This window comes from Condylostylus longicornis, unplaced genomic scaffold, assembly GCF_029603195.1.
Source record: "Condylostylus longicornis isolate FDR11 unplaced genomic scaffold, ASM2960319v2 ptg000048l, whole genome shotgun sequence".
Taxonomy (NCBI): domain Eukaryota; kingdom Metazoa; phylum Arthropoda; class Insecta; order Diptera; family Dolichopodidae; genus Condylostylus; species Condylostylus longicornis.
The window spans coordinates 16,363,113-16,378,669 of NW_026578017.1; the positions used below are offsets into that span (position 1 = coordinate 16,363,113).

A 15,557-nucleotide genomic window follows, 5' to 3' on the forward strand; every position below is an offset into this window, starting at 1 on the left:
TGCTATTAAATAAGAATTAAAAGTACAAAAGATAATTGGAATTAGAATCTTACTCTATTTAACTAAGCTTCTAAAATATTATTGAATAATTTCGGAAAAAAATTAAACACATAGATATTAACACAAAAAATTATACTGCTTTTATGTTATACAAGACGAAAATATGGAAATAAGTAGAAAGTTCACAAAAGGTTCTACCATATACTTAACAATTACACGCCATTTTCGTTTTTTGCAATATACAATTCACATTACGTTACAATATTCACAATTATACAATACGTTATTAATATTAATTATAATAAAAATATTGGTATATAATAGTATGTAATTAACCCTAAAATAAATAGCCATTATATAATTAAAAGTAATAAAAGAGTAAAAAAATAAAAATAAATCTAATTTAATTAAAAATGATAATTAACAAAATGAATATCGTAAATATGTGAAATAATAATTATTTTACCTATACTAATAAATTAACCTAGAAGTTAATTAAAAGATCAGTTAATTAACATTTTTGTACAAATAATGAATAAATTCCCAGCATAAAAAACAAATTATAACCTCAGTCAATAAACTCTAATAAATCTAATTTAAGAGTTTGTATTATTATAGACATAAGGTTTCTGATAATTTAATAAATATTCTGACACAATTCGAACTCTACATAATTGAAATATTCATTCATTTCATGTTTTTATTGACAAAATATACCAATTTAAAAAATATCAATTAAATTAAATTGAAACAAAAAAAAAAATAAATTTAAAAAAAGGAAAGAGTTAAATAAATACAAAATAAATATGTAAATGAAAATATAAATATTTGTACAGGTGTATATATTAAATAAATTGAAAAATGAGAAAGGATATTAAATTACTACGTAAATTTATTTTATTTATTTGTTCTTATTGTTTAAAATAAAAATTAAAAAGGAAAAATCTCAAAAAAAATGAAAACACAAAAGAAGTAATGCATCTCTTTTTTCCAACAATTTTTCGGTATTATTTTTAAATAAGGATGATTTTTTAAGGAATTGGAATAGAAGAAATAAAACCAAAATTAAATCATAATTTTTTCTGAATGGTATATGCTGGCAATATTGTCTACAATGAAGCAACCAAAAATTTCTTGTTTTATTTTTTTTCAAAAATTATCAAAATAATTAGTGTAAAAAATGTAAAATTTTAGATTTGTAACGATACGCCAACTTGTTTGCACTTATCACACTTAAATTTCAATATTTTGCATTATATTATTTGTTCTATTAAGATACTACGAGTATATTGTCAAAAACTACCAACTACCACTAATTCTTAAGTGTTTCTACGGAAAGATGGAGAGGGTATTGTTAGAATAAAATAACTTTTATTTTTCAATATAACTTTCGAGTATTTGACTTAATTTTAGAAAATCCTTATTATGATCAGCCTAAATCTACATGATGATGTAAGAAATCTATATAACACACTATTTTAGCTCATGTGACATTGCAATTTGTTTCATGACATAAATTTGTATGAATTATGAATATAGATAGATACCTAATACTTCCAATATTTTCTTAATTTTAAAATTTCATGTTATAAACGAATAATAAAATTTATGAAATAATGAATTTGTTTTTATTTTTATTTTGTTATACTAGCATGTATATTATTATTATTATGCAATTTGTATTCATTTATATAAAATAATATATAAAAAAAATTATTAAATGAAAGAGAAGGAGAAAAGAAAATGTATAAGATGTAGTTTGATATAATAAATTTTCCTTTTAATTGAATTAATTATTATACGCTTATGTATATGCATGTATGTATATTATATGATAGAATTTTAAATATTGATATTTTATTTCATATTATATACTTATAAGGGAAAGTATAATTAAAATTATATGCAAATATTTATTTTTAAAATTTTTAATGAAAATGAAAGAGGAAAAAAAATTTTTTAAGAAAAAAATTTTCAAGGATAATTGAACTATGTATAATAATTATATTAAAAATAATATGAAAATAGAAGTGATATAGAGAAATGAAGACAAAAAAAATAGCAAGAATTATAATGTTATGAAATTAAGCCATTTTTATTAAATAATATAGTCATACAGTCCTATCAGTTCAGTTGCAAGCTTTTAAATTAAAAATAAATGCTTTGCGCAATTTTAATGCATAATTTTTAATAAAATTTTTTTTTCTTTTTTTGGAAAATTTATTTTCGAGAGGAATACATATATACTTTTATGTATATTTGCGATGAAAATATTTTTATTAATTTTCATAATTTTAAAAACGAAAAAAAAATAAAATAATAAGATTTGCAATCTCTCGAATTTAGATTTTCATTTCATAAAATAGTAAATTTAAAATTTACTATCTTTGATTTTCCCTTTATTTTTTTGTTTTTTTTTCAACTATCACATTTCCTACCTCCTCTATTGTAGATATTAACATTATTATAAGCAGATTGAATTGGTACTGGTCTGGAGTATGTATTTGGACCAAATGTTACATGACTTTTGTTGGCACTATAAGCGTTGCTACTAGAATGGCTACTGTAGCTATGACGTCCTATTTTGTATATATATTTTTTTGTTTTTGTTTTTATTTATATTATATATGTATAGTATATTTAATAGCAAATTTGTTTTATGTTATATACAATTATATATTATACATTATATGAATTTATATAGATATATAAATATTATTTTTTTTTAATTCAAAGAAAAAATATAAAGGTAAAAAATAGAAAAAAAAATTTTTATATAAAATTGTTGGTATACATTGAAAAAATGAAAATAAAAACAATAAAATTTAAATATAAAACAAAACAGAACAATAATTATTATTTTAGAACGAATTTGTAAATATAAGAAGGAACCTATTCTGTTCTATATATAATATTATAAAAATATTAATTGTAAAATAAAAAATATTTCATTTAGAAAATTTTTAACTACAACAACACATATTGTTTTTATAATCAAAAATAATGATGCGAACAATTAAAAATATTTATAAAATGTGTTTTTTTTTTTTGCTTTCGAAATTATTTACAAAATATAATTTATAAAAATATTTTATTTTAATTTGAAAAACAAATAAAAAAAAATTTTTTTTTTGAATCAAAAAATTTTTTCTTTGATTCAAAAAAAATTTCTTTTTAAATCAAAAATTTTCGCTTTTAAATCAAATATTTTTTTTTTTCCAAATTCCGGTCTTTCTTTCTAAATTCCGAAACATATTTATATTTTTATTAATTATATTGATATTTTACAATGTTTTATACATATATATTTATGTACATAACAAATTATTATATATCATAAATTATTATATTATATAAAATTTAAAAACATTTAAATAATATTATAGATGTATATTTAATATAAAATATAATTAAAAAATTTCAATCTTACCTTGAGAGGAACCAGTTCTTGGTAATGTTGCATATGGACTTTGTGCAACAATTGGTGCTGGTCTTGGTTGTGACCAACTTGGTGCTCCAGATCCTGGTGATCTTTGACTACCAGATGGTGGACTCAATTGACCTTGATTAAATGGTCGTGGTGCATAACCTTGGCTTACCTATAAATTATACAAAAATAAAAATGACAATAATAATTAATAAGATTTTAAGTAAATGAATGTAAAATAATTTATAATAATAATAATTAAATAAAAAAAAAATTAATAACTAAAAATAAATAATTTTTTTTATTGGTGGTCAAAGTTCTGTTATACAAGATTAAAATATTATTATTGCAATATAGTGTTAGTCTTAAATATCTTGGTTTTAATTAGACGATTATGTTTTTGAAAATAATATTAATTTTGTATAAAAATATATTTTTATTTTCTTATACAGTATTTTCTTATATAGTATTTCATAGGCAAGTTGAATTTAAACCGAAATGCAATAAATTTATACTCGTACTAGTTCTTAAGTAAATTTAAATTTATAACAGTAATAATCCAAAGTATTAATCTCAGAATATGAGTAATATAATCAATAACAATATACGATGCAAAATAATATTCCAAATTATGCAAAATATTTTCCCAAATTTCCAATTCATCATAAATTGAAAGTATATTATAAAAATTTTATCATAAACACACACATTATTCTCAGCACTAAATAATGTCCTTTAATGTTTTGTATTTAAAATGAAGTTGAATGATTTAACAACCTGTTATACCAATTATTTATTGTCTAAGATGGAAGAAAAATGTTCTGATCTTTCATAATTATTTTATGTGGAACCAAGCTTTAAGTCATTATTGCTAAAATAATATTATATAAATGCAAACTTTGACCACACAATATCATTTTATATGCATATACCAAGAAATAAATTATAGAAATGAGTAAAATAACGTAAGATAAAAAATGCCAAAATTTTTTCAGTTTTTTACAATTTTTTTTGTTAAACAGATGGAATTCGAAATGTGGCAATTACAAATTTTATAACCAAAGTCCAAAATAAGGTTCTAAAAATTTGAGTAAAAATTTTGATAAATATTTTTTTTGGGTGCAGCCAGAAATAAATGCAACTACGTGCTAGTTTCTAAAATATTTTCATTTCTATAATTATTGAAATTTTTTAATAAAGTTAAGTTTAATGCTGGTTTTGTTACTAAGGGCTCTTATCTTCTTAAAACCTATTGTTAGTCACATGAAAAATTTTTGTTTTAATATTTATAAAATAAATTTTGATTTCATTATTTTAATAAAACTTAACAGAAGCGTGTATAATTTAAGTTTCTAAAAGATATTCGTAATATATAAGGAAATGACAGAGAACAGTAAAGGATAACAGCAAATCTAAAAAAAAAATGATCAGTAATATTTAAACAAAGCCCAAAAGCCATAATAATATTTTAGTATAATCATCAACCATCAAACATGTATATAGAAGGTACCCAAGAACAACAACAATAACAGTAAATAATTTTATTATATAATCATAACAGTTTCTCATTTTATTTTTACTTTGTTTTTTCTAATAACAACATCATAATTACATTGTATTTAATAATAAATACAATTTAGCGTTTTCTTTTATCATAATTTACCTTGCTATAATCAACGTGTATTCCCTTACCAGGTGGTATAACACTTCTAATAACATTACCCTGAATTGTTACATATTCCATATGGGATGGTGGTGGAATACTTGGGTATGGACTTATACTACCATAAGTTGGTTCATCAGGAAACGGTATTGTTGGGTATGGGCTAATACTACGTTGTTCTAAATTGCTAAGACGCCCGGTATCAATAGATAATTTATCACTATAATGATTATGGTATAGCATATTTATAGGTGTTATTTTTAAATCTTCTTCTTCTTCAAATAAATTATTTGAATTGCCTTCAATATTATTTTTATTAGTGTTCGTTATTCGATGGTTATTGCTATTGTTATTATTATTATTATTGTTTTTTGTATTTTGGTTAACGGCTGTTTCAATTAATTTTTCTTCGATTCCTTTTGTTATCTGTGATACTAAAGATAAAGGATTTGATAATAATGATGTAGATGAGGACGATGATGATATTTTTAAATTATTTTTAATGTTTTCTTCTTTTTGTTGTTGAGATTGTTGTTGAAATTGTTGATTATGATTGTTATGATGATTATTATTACTATTATTACTGTTATTTAATTTATTTAAATCTTCACTTAATATTAATTTTTCTTTAAAATATTTTTTTGTTATATCTATTGGTTGTGTTGATATTGTTGTTGCTGTTATATTAGCTGTTGATTGTTGTTTTAATAAATTTGATGAAAAATTAGAATTTTGATCAATATTTTTAATATTATTATTATTACTAGTATTATTAGTATTATTTAAATAAGAATTATGTTGATGAAATATTGGTGATATTGAGGGATTTGATGATACTCCTGATATATATGATGATGCTGAAGATGATGATGATGATGATATTTGATTGCCGTATATTGATGAAGTTGTTGTTGTTTGTCCAGTACCAATACCACTACTACTACCACTACAGCTTCCTAAACTTGATTGTCTTGAATGAGCTGGTGATAATGATATAAATTTTAAATCAGGTGACGGTGCCAGTGGTATATTTATTAATGTTGATAATGATCCTGATGTAGATATATTTGATATTAATGATGATGATGATGAAGATATTGGTGTTGTCACTATTGTTGTTGTTGTTGTTATTACTGATGATGATGCTGTTGAAGTTGGATTACAATTTGATTGATTAACACTACCAACACAAGAAGAAGATGATGGAGAACAAAAAGAAGGAGGAGAAGATGAATTTTTTTGTCCTATTAAATTTGATGATGTTCCACTTATTGAATTATTATTATTAATACTATTATTGTTATTGCTATTGAGAAATGAAGATGACGATGACAACGATGATGATTGATATGATGAATTAGATGATGAAGTTGATGCTGATGTCGCTGACGATGAACTACTTGTCCGCGAATGTGATGCTTTTATTGGTACATTATTATTGTTGGATTGTTGATTGTTACTGTTATTGTTACTAATACTGTTATTATTTGTGTTATTATTCAATACAATTGTTGTAGTAGTAACAGATGCGGATGCATTTGTTTGCTCATGCTGAATTTAGTTTTTTTTTTTACACACATTTAGGTTTAATCGCAAAAACATTAGACGAAATAACAAAAAAATTAAACAAAATTGCACACATTGGTATTAATTAAATCCAGAGGTACGTAATTTTTACGACAAGTTTTAGTTTTTTTATGTCAAAAATAAAAAAAAAAACACAAAATAAAAAATATATAGATTATGAATTAAAATGAAAAATAAAATATTAGTGTTGTGTTATGTAATAAATTAGAAAATTTCGATTAAAAAATAATAAATTTAAATATTATTTTATTTTGTAGTTCTCAGCTGATTAAAAATAAATTATTCGTAAAAATTTATAAAAATAATTGAAAATCCTTGAAATTAGATTTCTAATACTCTTATTGAAACCAGTGACAAACAAATTTAGCATCCACTAAATTTTTTAAAATGATATCACAATTATATAGGGTGAATACCAGAAGGAAACCAAATAAAGATTTAATTAATTAGAATAATTAAGCTAAACAACTGCAATACCACACCGAATTCAAAAATCTATATATTGAATAAAAGAGAACCTAAAATAACAAAACAGTTTATCCGATCACCACGTTACCTTATAAAAGTATCGAACCCCTTAAGGTCCCTGTTATAAAAAATTTATAAGTCGACAAATGTCATATTTGGGGTATTATTGGAGAGACTTCGGCAATACCTACATTTTTTCTGGGAGATTTTTTAAATAACCCCATATCGGTCGGTAAGTTTCGATAAAAAAATTGACAAAAACATGAAAAACACAGTCTAGATCTAGATATTTTGTATGACTATTAATTTACTGTTATATTTTAGTAGGCTTAACAAGAAGAGACAATCCGTGATCACAGAAGAGGCTTTAGGGGTATGACTCAATTTACTGAAGAATTTACGAGAACTAGAGTAAATAAATAAAGAAACCACTTGCTTATTTCGAAGATCGCAGCAATTCAAGATAAGTTAGATAATAGAATATTACAAATAATTATAGATCTGTTACTTAATTTTTGTTTTTGGAAATTTTCATGTTATTTTGCAAGTTTTTTGTCTTATGATTGTGAATTAAATGAATACTAACATTATCAATTCATTTGGTCTTCATATTAAAAGAAACGAATGTAATTATTGTGACACCTTGTATCCATAAATAAAAATTAGCTATATAAACTGAATTTAAAAAATATCGACAGAAATAAATGAGTAATTTATTATTATTTCAAAAAAAAATTACAAGAACAAATTAAAAACAAATTAAATGATGTCAGATTAAAGAAACCAAAAATAATGTTCCCTACTCTTCTTGATCTTTTCTTTAACATACAACTGAGAAAATTAAAAAGCAAATCAATAAAAGAAAAAGGGAACATAGATCTTAAAAATGAATACAAAATGCATGAATTTTTTTTTTCATTTTGTAAAATGGTAAAATAGATGGTGCCAAAGATCTGGTTTTTTCTTTTGTATGTACTTTGTATTTGCCCCCCTTTTTTTTACTTTAAAACACAAAACATCCCTATTATCTTTATTTTACCCCATGAACACATAACAGAATATTGAAAAAAACAAAAAAAATTAAGACAAAATTTTAGATGAAAATAAGTTGGCAAACTATATTGAAAAATATTTCAAATTTAATGGCTTAGATTCAAATTATTTGGCAACAAAATTGGATGTTTTTGTGCTAATTTTTGGTCTTTTAATTTTATTTTTCTATTCTATTTTTTTTTAATTTATTTCAATTTTATTTTATTAATCCGAAATGCTGTTATAACAACTAGTATTTTGTGTAAAAAGTGAATTTAATAGGTAAAATAAATATTTTTTTTTTTTACAAAATTATTTATTATTATAATTTTGGTGTTACAACCAACTATAGTTGCTAGTATAGTTTTGTATTATAAGCAATATAAGAAATGAAAAACTATCAGGAAATCCCAAATTTTAAAAATTTAATAAAAACGAAGAATAGCTATTTATTTTTTTTTGTATAGTGGAAAATATAAGAGATTTTGTGCCAAGAAGTAATAAGAAATTTGTAAAATTTAAATGAATAATACGATATTGTCGAGACAATTATTGCAACAAATGTTTCTAAAATAGAAAAATGCATTTTGTATCTTTCCTCTCACTCAGTCTCCTTTTCATACGTGTGACTTGACTTAGCATATTTATAATATTAAGAATTTTTTTTTAATAAAACATATGATATTAAAAACAAAAAAAATTGTACAAAATTTCAAAATTTTATTTAAAACTTAAGGGAGATCACAGACCTTAAATACATAATGTTTACGTTTAAGAGTAAAATTTTTGAAAATTACCTTGGTCTATAGTAAAAACATAAAATAGAAATGTTTATGATTTTTACTTTCTGCAGAACAATAACAATTTGAATTTGAATGATGTTTTTTAATTATAATTAAAATTAATTTTTGAAAAGAAAAGTGTGAGTAATAAGAGAGCTTGTTTTTCTTTCAGGAAAATTTTAAGAAAAACTATTTCGCAGCTATTTTATGATTTTATGTAAGAATTAATCTTACAAAAAAAAATTGGTTTTGATAACCATTTTTATGCATTATGGATTAAATTTGTTAAAATAACAAAAATTTTCAATCCGATTTTTCAGATTTCAAAGAGTTTGGTGTGATCATACGCATTGGTTTGTTACTGTCGGTTAGGCTTACAATTTCATTGTAGGTACTCGTAAATATATTGTAGGTGTCAACAACTCGATTGAATTTTCTTATGATCTAACGTAGATCTAACGTAGTAAACTTTATTTAAATTTTTGGCTGTAACAATGCTCAAATAAAGTTAAGATTAATTTTATTGCATCCAAGTATTTGAAATAGAAAATTTCTATTCTGCATTTACAAACGAATATTACAGAAAATCTGAGTTCATTCGAATAATAGTGAAATTTAAAAATTTTGTGTTGACATTATTGAATGTTGACCATGTTATAAGAGAATTCTAACTCGAATTTTAACTAATACTGTGGGGAAGATGGACTCCTTTTAAACAATACTATGGGGAAGATGAATGGAATTATATTTTTTAATAAACTTCTACAAATGGAAACAGATTAGAATAAAATTTTTGAGAATCATAAGCAATTTTGTCATTTAAAACATTTGAGTATTCATTTATTACTTGTCAATGATAGTCAATATCATGATTCTAATACATATTTATACACACATGCAGCTAAAATTACTATGTACAATAGCTACGTCATTGCATGAATGATATACAACTTAAAATCATTAAAATTCCCAATAAGAAATACTATTATTGAATAAGAATATCATTTTCCATTTTATATAATAAATTTCTTTCTTATCCACTCAAAGTTCCTCAAATAATCTCACTTAATTACATTGAAAATATCTACTCAATATAATAAGGAAAAACATATGTGTTTGTATACATGTAATTATCACCTTCTTTCATTTCTAATCTAAATTAAATAAATGATATTTGAATTAGAATCATTACACAAAAGGTCAATAAAAGTCATTCTAAATTAAAAATAATGAAAATAAAAATATACAAAAGAATGAAGACTTTCTAGCAATTCTATATATGTATTTTAGGAAGCAAGGAGAAAAAAAAAGAGCTAAAATTAAAAAAAATTTCGAAGGTTAATTTTATAAAAATTGGTATACACTTGTACGTAACTATTACAAACAGCTGTATACCAATTAAAAACGTTATAATTAAATTTATTTGTAGGATTACTAAACAATTTATTTGAAACAGGATATCAAATGTCAATATAATTATAAAGTTAATATAAGAAATAAAATTAATGAAAATATTATAATGGTTAATATTTTGTTTTTAGTAGTTTATAATTCAAGCCTTATTAAAAATTTTAATGGAAAACGTTACAATAATTAAAAAAGAAAATATGTGTGTACTTGAATTAAAAATGTTCTTGAATTAGAAAAAAAAATGAGTGTTTCTTCATAATTAAAGAAAATTTTAATTAATCCTTGAATTGAATAAAGATGGAAAAAATTTTTATTTTTTCCTTTTTTTTATTTAATTTTTTATTTTATTGAAATAATTTTTAATTATAAATAATTGCAAATGTTTGTAATGCGTCTATATATTTAATGTACATATTTATGTTTAATTAAGTTTCATACTTAATTTCATACGAACAATTTCATTGCATGAAAATCAGCTTCGAATTGAGAGACCTGTATTGTTCAGATTTCAATTATATGAGATGAATGTTATTTAAAATGTTATAAAAAATTTATTATTTATAAGTTTACACTGAATTTTACTTGCAAAATATTTTGGATTTTTAATTTTTAGATCCTGATTGTGTATCTCGCCGCTATTTTACTCTCCAAGTGAGAAGAATGTGAGTAACCATCATATATTTGTATAATGTAATATTTTGGAATGAGAAGCATTATTTCGTATACAAAATCTATTCACTCTGTTTTTGAAAGTGAAAGACGTTCAGTCGATAATTTAACAAAAAATACAAAAATTCAATTGAGAAAATGAGTAATTTTATTGGAAAAATTAAATATCCATTAGAAAAATGAAGAATTCTGATTTGAAAGTGAATAAAAACTGCGATGATTAGGCTGTTAATTTTAAAAATAATGTAAATTTTATTTTATGTAATAATTTTGATATTACAATTTAATTTTAAAAGAAAATAAGAAATATGTTTAAAGTCATAATGTTTTTAATTAAAAAACAAAAGTTTCTTTTGTAATTTTGTTCAGAAAATTTAACAAAATTGATCTGATAATGAGGCGGAGTAGTGTTGTCTTACAATAAGTAAGTAAGGGTAAAAATTATGACTAAAATATCTTATTAATTTTAAGATATGCATGTTTAATTAAAATCATTTATTTAATTAAAAATTCAAATAATTTCATGTAGTTAAAACGCATAAAAACACAAAATTCTAAATTAAAATCCAATATGAAATTCAAAACTTAATTATTGAAAACCTTTTATAATTATTATTATTATTATTATTATTATTATTATTATTATAATTATATCTGAGATTTGATTATTAATATAGAGATTTGTAAAAATATAACAATTGTGAAATAATTGTGAACTATTGTGAATTAATTTCAAATTATAATTTTGTTCAAACAGAAGTTTCAATTGATTTAAAAACAAACATTTGCAATAATTTGAATAAATTCAATAATTTCCAAATAAATTCAATAATTTTTCTAATAAGTGATTAACTTTAAATTTTCAACAATATGAAAAATTTTTAATTATTTTATTTTTTCTTTTTTCTTTTTTTCATCTTTGTTTTTTTTTCTCTTGAGTAATGAAATTGAACTTTTTACATTTATAATAGGTCAAGGTCAATATATTTTAATACAAATTTCAACAACAATTCAATTTTCCTTAAATGAGAAAATTTTACTCCTTTTCACTTTGCTTTTAATGGCTCTTTTGTTTTTTCTTAAATAACTCAAAAGGCTTTTCACCTATAAATTTTGAGTTATTTAAAAGAAAATATAAGAGTAAGTAAATATTATGAGCGGTGTGGATGAGTGTGACACAATAGTATAACAGTTATGTATTTTTTTGGTTCTTTTTTTTTTGAAAATTATGCAATTCGGTGTATTTTTTTTTTTTGTTTTCTTTCGAGTTTTTATTCTCAAATATTACGCTTTTATTTCAACTATATTTTCTTTTGATTCAATAATTTTTGTTTTTTGGGTTTAAACTTGAATTTCACTTTTTTAATGAATTTTTGTTTTCTTTTCGAATTATTTAATATTTTAAAACAAACAAAATTAAATTTTTTTTGGCCAAAATTAAGAAAATTCTGGTGGTATTTTTTTTGGTAATTTTTTTTTTTAATTCTATCCGATTTATATGATTCGCGAAACAACCGTTACACGCTAAAAAATCGTACTAGTTTATAATTAGTTCAAAATTTTTGAATTTTTTCCTCGGAGCTGTTTTGAATGTTTTTTGTTTGTAATTTCTTTTGTTTTAAATTTTATTTTTTTTTTCATTCGTGAAATTGATTGATTTTTAAAGAAAATATTTTCGTTTTATTTTATTTTTTTGTAAATTTTACTTAGAAAAGAAAACAATCGAAATTTTTGTCTCTTTTTTCCTCACTTTTAAAATTTTGAGAATTTTTCGTTGTTTTTCTTATAATTCTATTACTATTTATTTTTACACCTTTCTTAATTTTTTTTTTAATTTATGTATTTGAAAAATGAAATAATTACAAACGAAAAACAATATACATGTAGATACTTTACTTTAATTTTTTTATTTTATTTTGATTAAATTAATTGAATTATCGCGACATTAATTTCATATGACAATTTTCTTCGTCAGACTTGCAAATAACACTGAACTCTAATTTTAGAAGATTTCAAATAGATTGGGTACGTACAACAACTTTAGAGGAATTTTTTTCTAATTTATACATAGGTAAATGTATATATACATATTTCTTATGTACACATATTTGCATACATATATGAAAATATCTCTATGTATAAATTTATTTTAATATTTTTTTTTTAATTTAATGAATAATAAATGTGTGTATAATTGCATTTTAATTGTAGATTTGTATGAATATATAGGAAGAGTAAAAAAACTAATATACTTAAAACAATTTTTATGACAAATTTTCTCAAATGAAGATCACTTGATTTTATATACTTATGTATGTATTTAAAATTAATATGTATTTAATATAAAAATAATAATATTTATGATGAATTTATTATCATACAATATATTATAAGTACGTACAGAGGAATAAACAATTTACAGTGAGATTTGCTTCAAAAAACTTTAATTTTTGGAAAATTATAAATTAATATTGAACAAGTTCAGATGTAACCTTTTGTTTTGTAAAGTAACAAATTTCTCTTGAAAATATTTCAAATTATTGCATGCATTTAGGATGAAAAAAATAAACAATTGAAAGAAGTAGTAGAATAATTGTTAAATTAAACGGTTAATCAAGTAAGTTAAGATAAATTATTATTTATATTTTTTGATGGCGTGGCATTTCCGTTTGGTTTTCATCTTTATAGAAATTTTGAAAAGCTTAATACAAACTGTCCAAAATCCAAAATTTTAGAAATTTCGAGGGGGGTAAACTTTGAAGGTGATGGAGATGGAAAAAAATTTTCTTCTACAAATGAAATAAATTATTTATTAATCTCCAAGAGCTGTTAAAATTTAGACTACATGGCTGCTTAAATTTGAAAAAAAAACATGTTTTACATTTAAGGTCAATTTGCTCAACCAAGCTTTTCTGTGACATGTCCCATTGTATTTAAGAACAATTCCAGAAGAATTTATATTTAAAGTAAATCTTACAAAACTATTTTCCCGCAGAACCGCGCACTTTAAATAAAATTGAAATGTACAGATCGGCTTACAATTGCTTAAAACAATTTGTAATAAAACAAAAGAATTCAGAATTTTAAATATGCGAAATATTATATTTTTTAGTATAACATTTTCGGATTCAACATGAAAATATCAACGGGAACCGATTTGTTAAGTTAACCCTTTATCATTTCTATATTAATCATATTAGTATTCGCAGAACAGCATTATACATATTTTTTCGGAACGTCAAAAAAAATTTAGAATTTATACTTTCTCTTAGACGAGTTCTTAAAAATATTTGACTCCATGAAAAAATGACTCAATTTTTGATAATCTATTCGTAAATAGCAAATAAAATAAAGTCAAATTTTCCGAAATTCCACTGTAATTTTAATATTTACGTCAACATTTCTGCAATAATATTTTAAACATAAATATCTATGTATAATATCTTTCATTTGTTTATATGTTGAAATTTATTTTTATGTATTAATACATACATATATACATAAATGTTATATTGAAAGAAAAATTTCAAAAGTAAAAGTGAAAAGAAATTATAAGAAAAAAAATTAGAAACGCAAGCGAATTGGGTTTTTTCTTTAATATACCAATACGATGTTGAAGAATTAATGTCTCTTTAAAAACAAGTACTTAAGAATTATTTTTATTATGTACCTATTTTAATTTAGATCATTATAATAATTGCTTTTTCTGCATTCTTAAATATTATGCCATTTTAATTTCCTTTTATATAATAAATTTTTAAATACATGTCAATTATATCACATTTGCAGACTATTATTCTTACGGTTAATTAAAATAATAATTATAAAGCGTTGAGAAATTATGTTATAGAATTTTCGAGTAAATCTATCTAGATTTATGTAAAATTAATTAATATATTAAAAAATATCAATCATAAACAATTAAAATAAGTAATCAGAAAATTTTAAAAATTTCTTATTTTATTTGTAACTTAAATATTTAAAGTAAATACTCAAATCCAATGAAAATCAAAACAATAACACTATTAAATCATTGAACGCATTCTCATAAGTAAAATTTAGTTTCCCAAATATGAAATTTATACAAAAAAAATTGAGAATATATATCTTTAACCCGGTATACTCTCATTAGAGTCTGATAGCCCCCAACAGAATTTAATTTGACTTCTCTTTTAAAGTTAATGTAAACAGTCCGACAAGTATATGTTAATTGTCTTTTTACCGACCGTATTGTGTAAACAATAGGTAGGTTATGTGATGGCAACAAATTTTGCATATCGAGTTTTCGGTGGGAACGTACTTCTCCATAGTAGGGAAGTGTAAATAAACTATTTTTAGCAACCTGTCGGTCTGTCGGTCTGTGTGTGCACGCGTGTATCTCAAGTTCGGCTGAACCGATTTTGATGAAATTTTATATATAAGTTTGTTTCTACCATGGCACGGATCGATCAACTTTTGGTATATATCAGGCCTCGGGAACTGCACTTTTTAGCGGGCCTGTTTTACATTTTTGAACATT

The 15,557-nt window shown here is 22.2% G+C and overlaps 1 protein-coding gene across 11 annotated transcripts in view; it reads right to left on the bottom strand.

Moving 5' to 3' along the window:
* The window catches only part of LOC129611120 (PDZ and LIM domain protein Zasp-like), a 61,006-nt gene that overhangs the window by 23,521 nt on the left and 21,928 nt on the right, over nt 1-15,557 (bottom strand). For 5 of the 11 annotated variants that reach the window (XM_055524075.1, XM_055524078.1, XM_055524084.1 and 2 more), the window contains exons 8-9: nt 3,431-3,599; nt 2,439-2,579 (exon numbers count right to left, since the gene is read on the bottom strand). In XM_055524075.1, the coding sequence (XP_055380050.1) occupies nt 2,439-2,579; nt 3,431-3,599 (310 nt within the window). Of the gene's footprint in view, nt 1-2,438; nt 2,580-3,430; nt 3,600-5,090; nt 5,780-12,078; nt 12,229-12,326; nt 12,620-15,557 lie in introns of those variants that run through there. The other 6 variants (XM_055524081.1, XM_055524079.1, XM_055524080.1 and 3 more) reach the window with 6 other exon arrangements.